General features: G+C 36.2%; 2 protein-coding genes across 4 annotated transcripts; both read right to left on the bottom strand.

Annotated features, from left to right (window-relative positions):
* Positions 1-187: 187 nt before the first annotated feature.
* Positions 188-9,815, bottom strand: LOC143470330 (uncharacterized). Of its 2 annotated transcripts, none has more exons than XM_076968388.1 (26): positions 9,473-9,815; positions 9,235-9,302; positions 8,795-8,891; positions 8,251-8,349; positions 8,099-8,169; positions 7,886-7,972; positions 7,727-7,800; positions 7,405-7,481; positions 7,095-7,253; positions 6,677-6,786; positions 6,428-6,593; positions 6,284-6,312; positions 6,074-6,165; positions 5,634-5,742; positions 5,327-5,497; positions 5,097-5,213; positions 4,741-4,949; positions 4,499-4,614; positions 4,155-4,362; positions 3,974-4,072; positions 2,249-2,408; positions 1,908-1,956; positions 1,688-1,788; positions 1,409-1,512; positions 1,001-1,111; positions 188-741 (listed from the first exon to the last, which is right to left on the bottom strand). In XM_076968388.1, exons 1-26 carry the CDS (start codon positions 9,543-9,545, stop codon positions 684-686), a joined length of 2,814 nt encoding a protein of 937 aa, XP_076824503.1. In that variant the 5' UTR covers positions 9,546-9,815; the 3' UTR covers positions 188-683. The 2 variants fall into 2 exon arrangements, with proteins under 2 accessions (XP_076824503.1, XP_076824504.1); XM_076968389.1 differs by having other exon boundaries at positions 1,409-1,503.
* Positions 9,816-11,806: 1,991 nt separating this feature from the next.
* On the bottom strand, positions 11,807-19,001 carry LOC143471346 (uncharacterized). Of its 2 annotated transcripts, none has more exons than XM_076969802.1 (3): positions 14,936-19,001; positions 12,435-12,591; positions 11,807-12,348 (listed from the first exon to the last, which is right to left on the bottom strand). In XM_076969802.1, the coding sequence occupies exons 1-3, from the start codon at positions 15,059-15,061 to the stop codon at positions 12,311-12,313; spliced, it is 321 nt and encodes a 106-aa protein (XP_076825917.1). In that variant the 5' UTR covers positions 15,062-19,001; the 3' UTR covers positions 11,807-12,310. The 2 variants fall into 2 exon arrangements, with proteins under 2 accessions (XP_076825917.1, XP_076825918.1); XM_076969803.1 differs by having other exon boundaries at positions 14,963-18,999.
* Positions 19,002-20,472: the final 1,471 nt, after the last annotated feature.

Below are 20,472 nucleotides of genomic sequence, written 5' to 3'. Positions count from 1 at the left end.
AACCGCTAAAGGATACTAGATGTACTATGATATGGTATGTAGATAATGTTGTTGCTAGCACATAATAGCTTACCGTTTCGCTTTTTCTACTAACTTGGTAGGCTAAGGTACAACTAGTTTTGTAACTCTATCTAATTTTCTAATCAAAGGAAGCAATTTTCACGATCTTGCACCCATGTCAGGGACACACAGATCAGTGTTTATTCAACAAGCGCCAAACCACAGTGACAACAAAACAATTACAAAATAATAATCAGTATCAAGAAAATTAACACAGTGTTTAGATACCTACGTACAAGCAATAACGAAACAGACTACCGTTGTAATCGATATTGAATATCGTGATGTTGAAATCAATATGAATTCTACGTAAAATGATAATTAACACTGGTCTGTAGGTTGTCTTGGATAATACAAAAAGTCATGTAGAAAAACAGGTCTAGCATGTGCTTACACGCATGTACATTAATATCTTAAATGCTTTAAATGTAAATAGTCGAAAGAAAATTCGAAAAACTTGCTGTGATAGAAACAACCATGTGCAATAGCAAATAACTGACACTTTAACTCACTTAAAGATTTTACTTGATATTTTACAGCAACATACTGTAGAGCGCAATGGCACAATTATCTCTAAAATTAGATGTCTATCGCAGTCTTTGAACCATATCGAACCGGCATCATTAATCTTCTTCGGTTGTCCCTGGCAACTGAATTGATTGAACGTGGGGTAGTGAAGGTCTATGTTTTCAAGCAAAAGCGCGATTAAAAACTTAGTGAATAATTCGTTAAACTTAGACTGATTAAGTAAAAATATCAAGTTAAAAACAAAAGCGTGCTCAAGCCGCAAAAGTATGGGTTAGTTAGAAGAATACTGGCCACGAGCTGTTGATACGGAGTTATACGTAAATTCCTATCAAGACATTTGACACAATGTATAAGCGGCATTGAAGAAAATCTACAATTTTAAAGACTAGTTTAATAACTATCGCTTACTAACCTGGTCCTAATCAATGATGGTAATGAGTTCGGAATAAAAGCATCAGCAGGGTTGGGATACAAAGCTTGTTCAGATACGAAGCTTAGCCTATCGGAAGGTGCTGAGAACAACCTAATGTTAACAAGAAACAACGTAATTCGAGTAAGACCTTTTCAGTTTGCTTCCTATTTATTGACCGTCATTTTTGACTTGATGACAACGATTTCCGTGGTTTTGCTCATTATTATTCGGCTTAAAGAAAAAAAAGGACAATAAAAGGTAATTGAAAGCCAATAAATTGTGGCAATTGCACAGTTATGCTGCTGCTACAACAAACAAATAAAAGTGAGGTCTTGTAAACGTTTGATTAAACCTATAACTGGTTATTTTCCCCAGAAGTATACGTGGCAGTTCATGTTTTTGTGTTACCTAGCTGGCAACCTTTCCAAATGTTCTTCTGAATAATCTTCAAACGCTCCTACTCTTAATTCTCTAAGGCTTCTTTGCTGAGACCTTGTCTGTATCTGAGCAAGCTCCAAAATTAAAATCAAAATAACATTCATCAGTAAACACTTAATTGTATAAGCTGCACAGCGCGTCTATGTGAAAGATAACTGATGTTTGTGTATCTAATTGTTATTCAATGGAAGATGCACAAATATTCATATAAGATCAAAAAGTGCGCATAACTGTAAACACTGTTCACACCTGCAGTGCCTTCAACTTAGATGACATCACATTCATTTTATGAAAGAGTTTGTCCATTCTTGAAAATAGTTTATTGATGTCTTTATTAGACATCGGACCGTCTGAAAAGAACAACAGCTTGCATAGTTATTGCCGGTGGTTTGAGTTTTGCATTAACCAATGCCAATCATATGCTCAGTGAATAAAGAAAGTGTTTGCAAAACTTGCAAAGTTAACTTACCAACATATGTCACGGCTTTATTCATCTTGGTTTCGAGTCTCCTTAATCCCTGTAAATTATTAACACTTCTTGAAGGTTGAATTATAGCCAAAGGAACGTTTAAGTGGAATATAAACTCAAAGGTAAAACTACTCAACACCAAGGCATTAATGAAAGAAAATAAGTTTACTAACAACAAAATAAGTGAATTGAGATCAAACTTAAAACTAAAGACGGCTTTACACAACACTGGTGACCAAAAAGTTAAGGTTTTATTCCTGGAATAAGCTTTCTAAGTGGCCAGTAAAAGAACAAGGGCAGTTGCAATGAATACGCTTATACAGTTTGCTATTGAAGCTTACCGCATGCCTCTCCTCAGTTTCCGCCTTGCGTACGTACGTCAGCAATTCGTTCATTTGTTCCTTTATCTGAATCGTGACCTTCTTTAGATCAGATCCTTGCTCGATGGTAAGGTCATCGTCATAATACTTTGATTCTGGATTGCAGTTTTCGTCAATATGCCTGAGAAAATTTTGATACGTTACAAAACAGAGTGACTCACCGTATGTAGGTAGTGCAGCTCGATGTTAAAGACAGGCGGTTAGCTTAGGAGAATGGGTATGCCAAAGGCAGATAGTGATTAATTGGAGTTAGATTTAGAATAATAGGAAGGTTTAGATTATTACTTTATAAAATTGAAGTTATGTTAACAAAACACTTCCAAAAATAACTTCAAATTTACAAATTTTTCCATTAAAATGGTGGTAGCCAATATTAAGTCGTATAGGCAGGCTTGTCCATGGGAATGGGATTACCACGGGAATCCCATGGGAAATGTCCCATGGAATGGGATGGGATGGGACAGCACGAATTGCAATTCCCATGGCATTGAAAATTTGCTAAATGAGCACAGTGACTCGGAATATGAGTACCAATGATAATAAATTGTCATAGATAGACAACTTTTCTGAACTTTAAAGTTAACAAAGTCAATAAATTTTGTCGTTTTGTATCTCTCTTTGTACATGTAAGGTACCTGTACCGAATAAGGCCCGGTCCCTAATAAGGCCCATTGCTCATATTTCGCAAACCCGTGCAAATAAATGAAAGATTTTGTCCCTACATAAAAACTAATATAAATTCATGATGGTTTACCAGATTTCATCCTTGTCACGTGATCAACCGATTCGCTAGAGCACAACAAAAATTTGATATTTGCAGTTAAGGTGGTTTTGTTAATTTAGAAAAAAAGTAAGTGAGAATTTGGCCGGTTAAATGAACTGTTGTCAGCCGGCTGAAGTTTTCATGTAACAACCAACTTAGTATTGAAAAGGATAATGCACTTTTTTTTGCTAAAATTTTTCTGATGATAAAAATGTGACATTTTTTTCGTGGATGCCACATGCGTTTAATAAGGCCCATACAAGATGCTTGGCTAATTGATGTCCAGACTTCAAGAGTGGTTCCAGTCATCAGTTGGCAAATTGTTGCAGTTACTTTGATGCGCCTAGTGGAATCTTTTTAAATGTTTGTACAACTTAAAATGTGAAATTTCTAATAATGTTATATGTTGTCTATTACTATGTTTTGAATCAAAATACTCCCAAAATTGGTGGGCCTTATTAGGAGCCTATGCTCCTAATAAGGCCCATTTTTTGGAATTTTTAATTTCTTTATAAAAATTTTTTGGGGGGTTGTCAGGTATTGTGGTTTTAATATGTTGTAGTCATATACCCTCACTAATAGAATACGATTTTTCAGTTTATTCTCATTTATGGTTCTTGAGTTATTTTCAAAAAAATGTTAGGTGGGCCTTATTCGGTACAGGTACCTTAGTCAATTCTAATAGACATTAGACTTAAATTTCCATAAATTTAATAACATTTATTGAATTGTATTTTGATGGGATGGCATGGGATGGGATGGGATGGGACAGGCATGAATTGCTATGGGATGGGATGGGATGGGACAGAAAAAAATGTCCCATGGACAAGCCTGCGTATAGGACTGCTGTCAATATTCAGCAAGTTAATGAAAACCATTCGATTTTTAGCTGTAAAACTACAAAACAACACTAGTAGTAGTACTTTGTGTATTCCTGTTTAGCCTTTCCAAGATTCTCTTCAATACTAAGCAGCAACGAAGCCTGTTGCATAAATGCGTTTGCTTTTGCATTGTCATACACTCTGGAGAAATTCATCGGAATAAAAAAAGTTATCCACTAATTTCGCGAAGCTTTGCCAACAACTCCAATATTATCATAGTCACCTTTGAAACGTGTCGGACAAAAGTGCTATAAATAGGTTGATGCAAAGGATAGCGGAGATCCCCAGGAATGTTCCAATCAAAATGTACGCCATGACCACATCGAACGCGCGCATCTCATCAAACTGATAATCGTCAACCAGTGTTATCCGGTACAATGAGAAGAGCATTTGGTCCACAGTGAACATGCTCGGTATGCTTTCAATATTGCCTAGTTTTTGAAACAAATCTTATGCGTAGTGCTAACCAATTGATAAATCAAATTTATGTCTAATTGCAAGAAAATATTTCTTAGGACATTGCATAATAATTAACCGATCACAATAAACTAAAATTGTGCAACTCACCAAATATCATCCAGAAAGCACAGGCATAAGGGATGTAGAACTCCAGGTATAAGTAGACGAAACGCAGGATGTCCCAAGTTATTTTTCCCAACATCACAATGAATGGACCGAAAAATCTGAAAGGAAATTTTTACTAATTTGAAAAGAGCACAAAAGTAAGCCAATGTTTTAATGGTTGCACCAGCAAGCCAACTAAAACTAGAATGGACTAGAACTAGATTTTTCGTAATAAACAGCTTCACCGAAATGCTCTGGTAAACTTCATGAGTCGAAGCCAGAGCAAGATAATGGTGATGACGAAGATTCGATTGTTCCATGTGGTCAGGCTCTGGTTATTCACGAATCCGGTAGAACAAGAGTTAACAAAGCAGCTGACAGCGGGTCCATCGGCATTACAACATGGTGAGGTGGGGTTGGAAACAGATAACACTACGTCAATCACATGAGTTATCTATAAAAAAAAAACAAAGTTATTCTGTGACGAGAATCTATTTTTGCCATGGTATACTTTGACTGAAATTAATTCAAACATCACGAATGTAATTAAATACCTAATAGATTTATAATTGATAATTTCGTGACGTAATTAAAACTATACCACGACAAGGGAAATGAGGGAGTAAACTGCCCAATCGAAATAATTCCAGGAATCCTTGAAGTAAGATGGTGATGCTTTTTTAACTTTCTCTTTCTGTTGTTTCAAGTATTCTTTTTCCTAAGCGCACAAACTTCTTCATGTAAAGAGTCTTAATACAATTATTATGATGATTTTCAGCACACAAACTTGCCCCATTTAGCCTAATCTTATTCGAGATTGAGTTAGTTAACCTTTTTCCACGTCGGGTGACAAAGCCTTATGTCATGTTTTATTTGTTCTTTCCGCCATTTCTGCCAATCAACAAATTTCGAATTGGCCAAGACGATTTCTTTTATTTCAAGAACAACAAAATAAAGGGTCATGCAACATCCCAGCACCAGAAGCACCACCCTCCACGCATCCTGAAAGCACAAGTCACAATGGTCATTATTGACGTCATCAAGGAAACACTTAGAAAAGTTGGTTAATTTACATCAAAGAAATCGTCATCCGAAAAATTTCTAAACGTGGTGAAATTTAAAAAAGTGTGTAACAGACCTGGGGGAAGTTGTATTGGTTCCGCACATACCAAGGCACACCTACACCTAGTATGGTCCAGATTAGGTTGAAAACGAAATTCTGAACAAGATGAATGATTGCTGTTCTCCTGTAAAAATAACAGAAACGTCTCGTCTTATGTAGACCTATACAAAATAAAGACGTATTGAAAACATATTCAGGAAAATTAAACGGAAAAACAAACATTCACAAAATGATTCAGATAAAAACGTTTTGCATTCAGGTGCGTTGTTGTTGTGTTAATAGTCAAAGAATCTATGCTGAACTACAAGTCTAAATATTGCTGCTCAGTATGTTTATCACTTTTTTAGTTCTTTCGTCTTTTACAAAGCAGTTTTTTTCCTTCTAAATTAATTTGAAACCACAATGTCTGGACCATATTCTTAAAAACATGCCTTTAATGGCGTTGTCTGCATTACCTTCCAAATTGCTCCCATTTCACGTCAATCAATCTTTTAATCACTGGATGCATGATTAATTCAAGCTGTCTGTACTGTACAATTACTTCAAGCTGTAGAAAAATTACAGTTTGTCCATTATGTGCCAGTACTGCAATTTATTTAAACTATTTATTAATGACTGAAATGTTACGACATAGAAAACACAAAAGTTTTTCCTCCATTACTCACAGGGTTCTTTGCCAAATTTGGTCCCGAGCCTATTTAAATCAATTGGAATAGATTTCATGTGCATATAGTATATATAAAATAAACTATTTTACATTCAAAAAAACAAATTAACGACGATGAGCCATTACACGTTAGTCTCATCACCTCCAAGATGCTTCACAAGTGTATCCGCCTTCGGCCTATTCTTCTGGTTTAAGATTTCTTGCTTTTCTGGCTTCAGACAAGTTTCAGATTCAAGGCGACTTAGACGAAAATATTGTTTCCTATTCGCCCTGTCCTTGTGATGAAATTGGTCCAGAGCAATTACGGACTGTTTTTGAATAAACTGGATGAGAGCGTTGTGAGGAAACAAAAAATATGAAAATCATTTTTCAAAAAAAAAACACAGTTTACCACTGGGCCCATGTTTATTATCATAAAGGTTAAACAAAGTTGGTTGTAGTTGTTGATCACAGAAGCATCGGCACCTTCTTCGAGAAGATATTTGGCTGCTACGCTGCGATCTGCAAACAGGAGATTTAAGACTTACTTTGCAAAATCATTTTTAATCACTGAAGCATTAAATTCAGGTTGTCATATTCATCCAACATTGCGGCAAAAGAATAAGCCACTCATGTGTAGTTATTGAGACATCCAGAAAAGTCCCTGATTTAGACGATTTTAGTTTTTTTATACCATAATTTGCAAGTCTCTTTCGTGTCAGTTAACTAAAAAAATCAAATTACAATTATTTTGCAAGTGCGCCAACATGGGAACACGAACAAGCTTAGGTTGATGAAAATTTGTATGTTCAAGTAATTGTCATACAAACCTAATTCGGCAGCAACAAACAGTGGCGTCCTCCCTTTGTGATCTTTCGTTTCCATTTCCGCTTCATATGCTAAGAGGACTTCTAACGACGAAGCAGCATCGTATCGTGCTGCATAATGCAATGGCGTCTGACATTCCGTAGTTTGCGCCTCTATGTCGCCTGAAATCAGTAAATGTCCGTGTTTTAAGACGTTTCATTTATACTTCAATTTTGTTTTCAACTTAAGGTATAGGAAGTGATATTCAGTAACCATTTACGACGATAAGGTTACGAGATAATTTGAATCCTTATCTAGAGTAAATGCGCCTACATCCTCCATCAATCAGCAGTTCTACCATTGTTGGACGATCCACAGCAGCCGCGATGTGTAAAGGCGTTCGGCGTAACCTGAAGGAAAAAACATTCTATCAATGCTAGAGAAAATGTTTAAAACTTTTATTGTTATTTGACATCTTGCATTTAGTTACAAAGAAAATTTACGATTGGTTTTTGCTTTTCTGCTTAATATTTTAGAATTCGTTAATATCAGAACTATTGCGCATATTTACTTTTAAAAAAATGTGCATCATCTGATCAAATTTATGTAAATTCAAAACTACGTTTTTATCAAAAACAAAGTTCAACCAATTGACCTGTCTTTGATGTCAATGTCCGCCCCACGTTCAAGCAGAAACTCCAAAATGTCCTGAGGCCATTTTCTTGCCACCTGTTGAGTTTGTTATGAAACAAAATATAAACTTATGTCAACAGATTTTACTGGTAGTGGTAAGTGCTTGCTAGACATCGTCTACCTCATGTAACAGGCCTTGTCCGTGTTTGTCGCGGCAGTTTATGTCAGCTCCATCGTGAAGTAACTTGTCAACATATTTCAAGTCAATCTAATTAAAGTCACTGTAAGGTTAAAGCTCTTTTGTGGCAAAATCATGATCACTAATGATGTCATATCATGACTTTGAAACCAAATTGACCGGGATCGAATGAAGTATTAAGACAAACTGACTTACTTCATCCTTCTTGGCGAGTTTAACAAAGTATGAAATCAGTTGTTTGTTGAATCCTTCCTTGACAACATTTGCTGAAAAGTGTTTCATTTTAACTTTAAACAAGAGACCTCAACCAAACAATGTTTTTATGATTGAGCAATAACTCATAAAACCTTCTTTTGTCCTTTGAACTTCAGACCCTGATGTGGCTTGATCTTGCGTGTCAGATGTAATTGATCCATCATCTAACCCGCCATCCAACACACCAGCGGCTACATGCAACATAAGCAATGAATTTAAATCCTAGCATGAGGTTTCTAACGTCATGTCCATAGATGTTGGTGTTGGTGTCAAAAAGCTGTTAAGTCGTTATTTGAACACTTAAAGGTGAAAATAGACATTTTTGAAAACTAGCTATTACTCCCTCGACCATTAATCCTGTCAAGAATTTGTCCTTCCTTTTAATAGGAAAGTATTGACTCGTACTGATGTGTACGGGTCAGCTCAAACAGTGTGTTAGTGTGACCAGAATGTGCGTTTAGTTTACAACACGTACTCCATTGTAACCCAATACAGCTGCTAGCGATGGCACTCAACTGCTCAGGTAAATTCAAACGCTCATTAAAGTTGATTCAACATTACAGTGACGTCAAAATTAAAGTCATTTAAATTCTTTTTCGTTTCATAAGAAATAGAAGCAAATGCTGTATCTCTTACCGTCGTTTTCCGGAGTTCTTTTTGTCAACCGTGAATTTTGCCATTTTTGTTGTTTTGTGTTCTCTCTGCTGTCAGGAGGTAAAACTTTTGCGCTTTTCTGAAATGTGAGATAAGTGTTGATGTTCAAAATAAATCAACAACTACTAAAAACAATTGTAACGTAATTATTGCAATGCTAATAAATAACTTCGTAATGTAAAGGGTTGTAACACGCTGGATCAGGAGAAATGTGGCACATCTGACATATGCACGCCATGTTCTAATAATCTAATCGTTTTACGTATTGATCGACCCTTGAGGCTCTCTTATGATCGTTAATGTAAATATTTCTTTGCTTTAGGATGCCGTTGAATTGTAATAACATTTTTTCTCGTAATAAACACCAAAAAGCTAAAATAATACAAATGCAACAAAATAGTACGGTATGTTACATTTCCTACGTTTTGGCCGTCTGGCTTGAACGTGTTTGGCGAGTTTTCAGTTTCACTGTTTTTCACACCGTTGGTCTCTAAAAAAAAAAAATCATGCTATGAATATCAATTCTAAGTTTATTTATTTTATCATATTTAACAAAAACTATTATATTTAGGATTGAAATTAAACTTTTGAGAAGACACAAAATGCGAACCAGCGATCGTTTTTAAATTTTTGGCAAGAGCAAAACGATCCATCACTTACGACGTCTTTTATCTCGTGAATTACGCCGATTAGTTTCGTAAGTCTGTCCGTCAGCATACACGTGTTTCGACATTTTTCTTCACGTTGTAAACCCAGTGGAGATTTAGTAATTCATTCAATCAATAGTAATTTGATCGCCTTCTCCACTTTAAACCTGTTCAATCTTTGCTTGATTTCTTGACTGGGTACAAAGCTTTACAGGGTACAAAGTTTTCTACACAGAGATTTTACGTTTGCGCCGGCCAATCAAATCACTGAACAGTCAAACTTCAGTCATAATCGATTTGCATAAAAGCGGTAAACAAAACGTAACGAAACAAATATATTTTACTTCTCCAAAATCACGGTTAGGCTGATGAAAGTTATATGACATAATTCATATAACGCCCCCACCTTACGTCTTGATCTAACCGATGACGACGATACCATTCATTACATGAACCTGAAATGCGCACGAGGCGTCCTTTGGCTCGCTAAAAGCATCAAACCCTTTTCGAATTAATTCACACAAAATCCTGTGGCGACGTCACAAGTGATAATTATGTATTAAGCAAAAAATGACGCAGATGACGTAGGAAATAATCCACCTGACCAATGGAAAACTTGCAAAGTTTTTGTAACAATCTTTGAAAAACGTTTAACGACTGAATAGTAAATAATTTTGTCAATGAGTAGCATAAAACGTTCGAAAAACGTGTATTATTTTTATCAAGTAACGATAATTTTTAAATTCATCGTAAGCTGCATCAAATATCGCCAAACGCGGCGCGTATCGTGACCAGCTTTGTTGGGTTGTAAAACGAGACAAAAAAAAGTTCGATACAAGACGTCGTAAAGAATTGTTCCAATGAACAGAAGATAATTACAAAAATATCGTACATTTAGGACATCGCGGTCAGCGCAACCTTGCCTTTGTTGAATCACATCCCTACCGGCGCTTGAACGGTTTCAAAATGGCAAAAATTTTTGAAACGTTTGCAATTTATCGTTGTTTAAGATCGGCGACAGTTAGATTCGTGCAAGTCTTTTAATTTGGTTTGCTGAAGTGTAAAAAGTTTTACGTGGCTACGTCGATATATGCTGTTTTATTACTGCTAGTCGCATTCACCAGACCTGAATGGAATTGGGCTTAATGAAATTTTAAGTCCAATAGCTGTGTATTATAAATGCTAAATTAGAATTTTATTTGACTTTGCTATTTTGAAATAAACTTGATGAAATGGTTTTTCAGTTGTTGCAACTCATACCACTCTCCACACATTTCATGTCTTTTCTTTAATGTTAATACGGTATATGTGCCTCGTTCTCGGAACACTGCACTAAAATTAACCTTCACTGGTGAAATGAGTTGTCGCCTGCCTGCAAAAGGCTAATTTTGCCAGGATAATATTAATATCTTAACAATCTTAATCGATACCTAACCCCCTATCACGTCACAAATCTTTCCCAGTTGAATAAAAGTATAGCATAGCTGTCCACATCGTTATTTGATTTCAATCGCAATATCAAAGATGATAGTTTAGGCCCAACACATCACATCCGCTGAGGCGTGGTAATTCCCGAATTCGCTTGTGATTTGATCCTTGGTTGCGCGTGGTACATTGTTGGGTTCTCGAACTTAGGTATTCGTTACATTGAGCCGACCAAATTCGAATCACGCACAAAAGAGTTTCGAAGAAAATGTCCCGAAGAATATTCGGCGTAATTTAGATCAATCACAATAACTACAATAACAGCTTTTTTCATGACCATGTAACTACTACCAGACGGCTACCAACCTTGCAATTATTTCTGTACGCTTACAAACGCAGATGCTCGTGTTGAACAGACTGCTTCTGCAAGTACAGTACACCAACGTTACAAGTTTTTTTTTATCCAAAACTTACGATTTAACAGCAATAGGCGCAACAAAATGAGTTATTTTTCCAGTTACATTGGCAGAAAATAGTAGAAGTTAAATATAAACACAATATTTTGATTGGGTTACAGAGGTCTCACACGCACATACAAAACAGACCGGTGTGAAGCTGTCTGTCTATTCACTCCATTGTGAAGTAGTTTTTTGCAAACTCTACAACAGGGGTCCGCGAAATGTTATAAATATAAGCATCGCATTTGCGTAATAATGAACTTCAGCTTCTTTAAATCTTTAATTATTGCTGCATTGTTACATATTGACTATGTAACAATGCAATAAGTCGAGCATACGTGTGAAAGGAGTCATGCTTTTTGTTACAATTTTGCAATGTAAGGTTGGCAGCAGGTGTGTTAATCACTCGAGTATCGTTATTAAATGACGACTCGAGTCTCAAGAAAGTAACTTGCCGCTAATCATTAAATCTTAGTTGTTAATTTATTGACCAGCTGAATTACAAACATTTGATTTCTTTGCGAACGATTGGTTAAACAAATTTGTTTTATTAATTTTATTGGATAACATCGAATGCAGTCGCAAGAATCACTTTTTAATGAGAACCTTATCCTTGCTTTTTCTTACTGAGCTCTGTAGTATTAGGATTATATTTAGACACTTTAAGTAGAACACATGCTTCCGAATGATCTTCCGTAAGTCGGCTGCGATGTGGACTGAGAATAAAATTCATGTGCGAAAATAATTGTTCACACAAGTAAGTGGATCCAAATGCAGATAACAAAGTTATTGACATTTTCGTAAGACAGCTAATTGTTTCTGGCAAAGATTCCCAGCAAGTCAAAATGCTTGTTTGATTGTTTTCAATCATTTCCAGCGATTTCCGCAATTCGACGAATTTCGATGTCCACAAAAAGGATGCTTTGAAATCGATCAGCTTCATCTGGAATTCTTCGATGTCCATTCATTCAAATGCAGATAAGGTCAAGTCTTCGCTGCTTTCGGGCTTGATGAGAAAAAATAATGAACCAAAATGTTGAAAATCTTGAAATCTATTGCAAAACTGAGACGTTAGATCCCTCATGTACATACCAATTTGAACTATGTTGACTTGGTGATCCACTGAGAAAACCTTCAGGTATTTAAAGTAGCGAAAAGTTGCAGTTTGGATGTCCTGTGTGTAGATATCCATTTTAGCTACAAAACCTTTCCATGCCTCAAAAAGATTCATCAGCGTTTGTAGCGGACCCTGCAGACGAAGATTAAGTTGTTAAGGTGGGTGTTGATATCGGCAAGAAACATAAGTTATACAAGCCACTTTTTATCCTCCAGTTCACGGTATACCTTGTCCTGCCAAAAAGACCCTTATCTCGACTAGAAATTCTAAAAATTTCAAGAGAACCTTACCGCGACTTAACCACCTGACACTGCAGTGCAGGGGCACGTCGTGGTATGCACTGTTCATCACTTCAAGCAAAGATCGAAACTGTCTGATTGTTATTAAATTCGTTACGGTTGACATTACATCATTAAGAGCTGAATTTGAAATCTTCCCACAAAGGTTTTCTTAAAGAATAATGAAGTGCAATTTCATAACAAGGTGCCCAATCTTTTTCTCAACAAGAGTCACAAATCCAGTGTCGTCCTATCATAGCAGGTGCACCCTTTGTTGTAACTGAGAATACCTTTTTTATATCAATCATCAATCTTTACATCTAGTTATAGTGGCTCATTAACTCATTGAAAGCAGGCAGCTTGTTAAAATGATGTTGGGTGGAAAACTTTCTAACCAAATTTACAAAATAGGAGAAGATCTGATGTAAGTATCATGGACATACCTTGCACGTGCACATGAATGCACATGATGCATACTATCACATGCACGTGCACATGAATGAAAGAGGAAGGTTTGAAGCAACACGGTCGGTGAAATCTTCGTGCTAAAGTTTATTGGATGAGAAGTGAAAAAGTTTTATATTTTCCGAATGTGGTTCTAGTGGAAACCTTTAAAGGATTCTGTTTAAAACGTGGGCAAGACAATCGCTACCTTTAATCGCTACTAAGCCTATTTTCTTCATTTCAGCATTTTAGTGAGATCCAATTTATTTCTTTCAATACCCTGCAAGTTTCAGATTAATAATACAGTATATATTAGTTATGGGAAACGCATGTAATTTTTTTCATGTGGATGACTCGCCTTAGAAGTAATAGATACTATAAATCATATACTGCTCTCTCAAAACAAAGAAAATAGGCTTGTTGAAAAAAAAATAGCAGCAGAAAAAAAAAGTTTATAGTTTAGAAACAAGCAATATCACAATTATTTTCGAATCCGATTTCATCATGTGTTGTTGGAATTTTTAAAGTTAGCCAACTAAACGAAGAGTTTGAAGTCATTAATTTTTCAAAAGATTTTATCAAATGTTTGGTTGTTCCATATAAGGGAAAATCTTTTGTTGCCATAACATTGCTTCACTCAATTGTGTGAAAGTTTCATTCATAAGTATTTGATCGAAGTTATGTGCTTAAAACGTCTGTTATTACTAAAAATGTATCGTTCTTATTTCTTGTGGCTCATTATTAGGGCCCGCAAAAGTCAATAAAGTCAAAAAATTTTAAGGACCTCGTCTGACCACGAATCAAAGAATAAAGTTGTTTTCAGCACCTAGGGGATTGTTTCTAAGAAGTTTATAGGTCAAAATAAAGTCAAAATTTACAATAAAGTCAAAATTTGTCAAAATATGGCTTTTTACAAAGTTTTTGTGTTTCTTGAGAGTAATTCTTGTAAAATCCTCGTGGAAGCATTGTAAATAAGGAACTGCGACACAATTAAAACATATTAACCCATAAAAGCAGGAAATAAGTCACAATGCCCACTTGGATCAGCAGTAACTTTTATCGCAAATTGTCCATTGTTTATTCATTGTTACGTATTTAAATAATTCTTTTTTAAACACTTCCTCTTCATAAACGTGGTATTTTCGAAGATCAACAGTTTGGATTTTAGGAATAGCCTACTGACATTCTGTAATACAAAAATGCCTAAGCAAGCTAAATCGTCTTCAGCAAAAGTTAGACAGATTTGTCGAGATTTTTCTGATGAATTTAATGCAACTCCCGGGGGTGATTTAAGATGCAATTTTTGCGAGGTTATAGTGAAGTGCGATAAAAAGTATTTTGTTGAAAGCCACAGGAAAAGTAAACGCCATCAAGCTGGATTAGAGCAACAACAAGCATTCCCTGTTTAATTTGCTGTTTATTAGAATTTACCATGCGGAGAAAATCGAGGCAAAGTGCCATTTTCACAAGGAAAAAATAACACAAGCTACCTAAATCTATCGCCAAAAAACACGACACACTTTTTTTAATTCATAAAACACCTTGACTTTTCGACAAATTATTACGTTTGGGTCTGAAATCGACAAAATATTATGTTTGGGTAACTCGAGGAAGAATTGTGGCCTCTACAAATCAGCAATTTTTTTTAGGTCAAAATAAAAATGGCCCTACTCATTATATATAGTATTGAAATTGAATACTTGAAAATGAGAAGGGCCCAAGTCCACATTTTGGCAAAAATGAGTTATACTCACCAACGTAATACTAACGCCTAGCGCTACCTTATAAGGAAAAGAAAGCTCCAAATTCACGCTTTGAAACGTGTTATCGACGGCAAATAATTTTGTATGATTAGTCCAGGACTTCGGCCATTCTTTCATACATATTAGGTATTCTTCCGCACTTTTCTGCTAAAAAAAATACAGTTTAGGCTGTGTTTCTAGCATATGTACTGTGTAGTAACTTTTTTGTTAACTAAAAGTTTAGTCTACTCCATCTTTTAACGTAGTTTCTGTAGCAACCATCGGTAACGGTCTACAGCACAGTTCAGTTTTTTCATACACTGGTAAAAAACGGAGATTTCGATGCTATTGATCATAATCTGCCAATTAGGGGTCACAGTTTTCTACCATGTGACTGGCATTTTGCTACGATTGAGAAAATGAAGCGGCGGAGAGAGAAGATGGAATGGTATGATGGATGGATGGATCAACATGGTTGAAGAACAGTTTGAAGTGGTTCGAGTTACCCAAGACTTGATAAAAGACTATCGTGGACCCTTGGCTCAATATTTCAAAAAAGCGACGAAACGGGTAACTGAGAAGTATCTCGTGTTGGAATATAAAAGCTTCCGTTTCAGGAAGGAGCATTTGTTTGAAATTGACGTTTCAAAGAGTATGATGGGACTCGTTCGAACTAAATTTCGGATCCTTAAGCCTGACGTTCTTCCTACCTTAGAAGCTAGTCAGTGCAATACTAGCCAAGTACCGATTAAGGCTGCGAAGAAGCAAGATGTTATCAAACTGAAAAGATACTTGCGCCAAGAAACAAGAGACATGATAGACCACCTCGTTACAACGGAAGATGCATTATTTCAGGCATAAAACTCACAGACTATGAAAACTAAAGAGTTACTTTTTACACAAACTGCTTTTATCTGACGCAATGAATTGAAAAACTGCTTTTACTGTACATAACAAAAGTCTCAAATTTCTTTCATGATGTTGTTTGTTCCATATTTCCTTCATGATATCCCAAAAAAGTTGTTTTTCAAAACAAAAAAAAGTCTTCAACCTCGAGAGGGGGCCCTTAAACGTGGGGCTCTTTAGGTACGGGCCCCCCCTTCGACTGCAGGTATTGCAGGGGGGTTCCTACGCCAGTGGGCAAGGTGTTATCTGTCAAGATATCCGAGCAAAGCGCAGTGCATTACAAATTTGTGAGGTCCTGAATACAAGAATTGCCCAAATCCAGTGAGTTTGATGTTCCGCACCGCATAAAGTATAACGCACAGCAACACACAATACAGCTTTTTTGTTGCCTATTCCCATGAGTAACTACCCACGTTAACCAGGCTTTGATAACTTTAACAAAAAAAAAATTGTGAAGTTTTTTTTGATTTTCTCGAAATAGTATCACTTGGACTTGGGCCATTCTCATTTTTAGGTATTCAATTGTTAGTTGGAAATTTTTTACCTGTATATGTCACGAGAATATCTTTACACACTTGTTTTATTATGTAGCACCGCACATTGATACGTTTTAGTTGTATATTCCACGATGTGTTTTTAGATTTATATTAAGATGTATTTCACCCGTATTGTTGTGGCCATAATGTGTGACTGCGTTTTTATTTAGTATTAGTAACTCATCGATATTTCACTTGTGACTCCTTTTATTGTTTGTAAGTTTTCTACACACGCATACGTTTTACGCCCCACAACTCCCCCCGAGGTATGTTACGCCGCCCGTAGTTTCCATCCTCGCATGCTAATGATGATTAATTGATTGCGCTGTGGTTTGTAGGAGAAGTGTTAAATCAGTCTACTTTTGGTTTTAATACAAGAAAGACCTTTGTTTTTATTCAAGAAAGAATGCTCGTAAATATAGGTGAGCAGGAACTGGCTAAGTGACTAGCCGTTAGAGCGGGAAGATTCCTGGCTAAGGAAAATCTTGGTTACATATATACTTCATAACAAAAATATTTCTGGTTAGAAATAAGTTAGTTGAGACGTAGCATTCTGTAATATATAGGCCTAGCCTACTATGAAGGAATTTGTGTTTGTCAAATTCCAAGATGGCACATCTGATGTTGTCCACAAGAAGTGGCTTCATGGCAACAATAAATGTTATTGGCCACCAAATGAATCTGATGTGCAGTTGTTAGTGAAACAGAAAGCTGATAAACCAGAGTGACAACTATTTTTCTGTGGAATATTGTGTCAGTCAAGTAAGTTTATGTTTTTTTTTGTTTGCCAAGTAAAATGCAGTTTTAACATGAATTTCATAAAAGAATATATTTACCAGTATATATGTTTTGTTTTTTCAAGAAACGTATGAACGTTGTTTACGTAAAGCTTATTCAAGTGGTCATGTTACATCAAGTCAAAGTGATTCAGATGGAAACACAGCTGAGACCAGCAACCTAGAATTCAACAATAGACAAGTCCAAACGCAAACAATTAATTTGAACCATCGGAGTGCTCCCAAAAGGTATATACAAGTGATTTTTTGTATGTGCAAACAGGTGGCATAAGCTAAGCTAAGCTGAACTTGTCCTTTGCTTGCACCATTATTTATTACAGAAGGACAATTGTGTTATTTTAGTACAGTCTGTAAGGTTTGTGCAAATCATGCATATTTGTATATATACTTATTGTTTTAAACAACTGAAATAAACCAGTCAAGGTTTTTTTGGAGAACGGTTACAAAAAGAGCATGTTGGTGAAGATGAGCAGCACTGGTACTATAACTATATATACAGTATATTACTATACTGCGGTACTTCTCCCAGCGCAATTTTTTACACCACGTGACCAGATGCAACTGCCCAACACAAATTTTGTGGCAGAATTGTCCCAGTTCATGACGACAGTGAGATACAAAGCTCCTCGTTTCCCCACGAACAGGAAAGTTCACGTTGACCCTCGCTTATTCACCTGCTCTCACGTCTTTCTCAGGAACGATGCAACCCAAAAATCCTTAGACAGACCATACCGAGGCCCATTTAAGGTAGTTTCGCGTTTTAAAAAGCACTTTATTTTGGACTATCGCACTCACCAAGACAGCGTCAGTATCGATCGTTTGAAGCCATCTTTTATCGATATGCTTACTGATTTACAACCAACTGTTAACGAAGGTCCTTCGGGTCTAGATGACGGACATCTCGAAAGCGTGTTTTTGGATCACATCAACCTAAATAACAGTGACGAAGAAACGGCGAATGTTGAACCACTTACGAGACACGGCAGGCCAGTCAGGAGACCTGCGCGGTATCTGGACACTCCGTAAAGCTTTTGTGTTTGCGTTTGTTTATTTTAAGCGTTTCCATTTTGTTGTGTATTTTTTTCCTCACGCCTACAAAGGGTAACTTGAGTGTTACACCGAAGATTATTGCCCAGCTGTAACTTTGTCTTGCCTATCAAAGGCTTATTATAACCTTTGATAAAAATCCACACGATCTGGTGTTACGGGTAATAGCGTTATATTGCCGATTGTGCTTATTTTAACGGCCCTAATTGCCAAGCTTACCGATGGCCTTAATTGCCATGCTCTCTGACGGCGAACTCCTGCCGTGGAGAATTATTCCTTTGCGTTCTTTTGTTATGGTGTACACTGTACACATAGTGGCTGTTTTGGAAAGGTGATGACCTACCCACTACTGACGCTACTACACTTGTCCTTATTTTTTTGCACGATACTTTAAGACTGTGGCGCTGAGATGATACCCAAATTTACTGTTGTACAATTTATGACCGTAATACCATTTCTACAAAAGTTTTACATCTGATGATTCATGATACATGTTTAAATTTTCTTAGTTTCGCAGTTCAGCCCATATATGCATGCTACGTTCAACTTTTGCAACTTTTGTGTGTCATCATAGTTGTAGCTGGTGTAGGCTATATGTGAAATGTGCTTTATTCAACGTTCGTCGAAAACGCATGTTTTGTTAGATCGCGTTTTGTTTTCTTCATCGCTTCCCACCCCTTTTTCATTCTTGCCGGGAAGGAAAGATGTATGTAGCGGCCGTTGGTTTTCTGTTTGTTTTGTCGCTGGTTGTCGCCCTCACAATGCTCCCAGCACATGTTGATTTAAGCACTGCTAGTTTGTTTTACCGCCCCATTCCGTTTTGCATCGCTTGTGCACAGGACAAAAGATTGAGTAAAGGTTAAACTCAGAACTGCATGTTCATTTATTTTAATATATGAGTGAAGGTAACAACCAACAGAAATAGCAACCTTCTGAGTAAAGGAGTCAGCATCGCAACAGCAACGACAACCTACCCTCGCCATATATTCTCTCTCCTTCGCTCATATATTAAAATAAATGAACATGCAGTTCTGAGTTTAACCTTTACTCAATCTTTCGTCCTGAGTTGTTGCGATGCTGACTCCTTTACTCAGAAGGTTGCTATCTCAGTTGGTTGTTACCTTCACTCATATATTAAATGAAAAGCACACAGCATTCTTAATTTAAGACTTTACTTAAACTGATGTCCTGCGCGCAGGCAGTGAAAAAACGAATGGGGCGGTAAAACAAACTAGCAGTGCTTAAATCAACATGTGCTGGGAGCATTGTGAGGGCGACAACCAGCACAAAACAAACAGAAAACCAACGGCCGCTACACTACTTTATATGCTCGACGTGTGTGAGCATAAGCGAGATGACTCATGGTGATACATTACATGTTCGTAAAACAATCTTTTAATTTGACGTCAAGCGTTTTGGTCACTTGTCAACAAGTCATGATTGAATGATGGCTATCCTAAGCCATAATTCGGTTGTACTGGCGTTATATTCGTTATATAAAAAAATATTTCGCAGTTTACTGTCTTATTCTGGTCTTGACTAAACCTGGCACAGCAATTACAGAATGATTTGGCTTGTTCTATGTTGCAGCAATGATCATGCATCACAACATGTTTCCCTTTCACATGAACTTTAGTTCTGCAATTATACATTCACAAACCATTAGCTTGCCTATTGAGTCTCATTAAAAATAAATGTTATCAGGGTGTCATTAACTGTAAACTGGTTTTTGCATTTTAAAATAAACAGAATTAGTTAAAGGTTCTACTTTAACCTAACGCAATGGAGTTTTGTATTTCGCATTCTCTTGAATAATTAAGATCGCAGTAAATGATTTACTTTTAATTTTGATTACTTACTTTAATTTTTTAACCATTTTTGTATTAACATTTTAAAACTTGCTAAATAGATGTGAAAAACAAAACAATAAATAATGCAACAGCTTGGGCACAAAAGTGAAAATTTATGCCTAAACAAAGTGGAACACAGAAAACGTTACTCAAGAACAAACCATTTTGAACACTTGCTTTAAAATGATGATCACAATGAACTTAGTAATGAGTAATGACACATTTTTTTTCTTTTGTTTTTTTTTTCTTTTCTTGTTTTGATATCTTTTTTTTTATTATCTTTAGTTTTCACTTTTTCATTTTTACATATTTTCATTTTTTTGATTTCCTTTTTTCTTTTTTTTTTTCAACAACACTCTGTCACAACTTAACACAATTAACATTTACAGCTACTCAGAAAAATACACTATATT

The sequence above is a fragment of the Clavelina lepadiformis genome, chromosome 9, assembly GCF_947623445.1.
Source record: "Clavelina lepadiformis chromosome 9, kaClaLepa1.1, whole genome shotgun sequence".
NCBI lineage: Eukaryota > Metazoa > Chordata > Ascidiacea > Aplousobranchia > Clavelinidae > Clavelina > Clavelina lepadiformis.
This window is presented reverse-complemented; position numbering and strand designations above follow the sequence as displayed.

Coding starts and splice junctions, on each gene's coding strand:
- LOC143470330 (XM_076968388.1), bottom strand. CDS start 9,545: ATGTCGAAACACGTGTATGCTGACGGACAGACTTACGAAACTAATCGG. Junction 6,787..7,094: donor GTTTGTTGCTGCCGAATTAG/GTTTGTATGACA, acceptor TCCTGTTTGCAG/ATCGCAGCGTAGCAGCCAAA. Junction 2,409..3,973: donor GCTAAACAGGAATACACAAA/GTACTACTACTA, acceptor AAATTTTCTCAG/GCATATTGACGAAAACTGCA.
- LOC143471346 (XM_076969802.1), bottom strand. CDS start 15,061: ATGAAAGAATGGCCGAAGTCCTGGACTAATCATACAAAATTATTTGCC. Junction 12,592..14,935: donor TAGGCGTTAGTATTACGTTG/GTGAGTATAACT, acceptor CTTCGTCTGCAG/GGTCCGCTACAAACGCTGAT. Junction 12,349..12,434: donor AGTCAACATAGTTCAAATTG/GTATGTACATGA, acceptor TTTCTCATCAAG/CCCGAAAGCAGCGAAGACTT.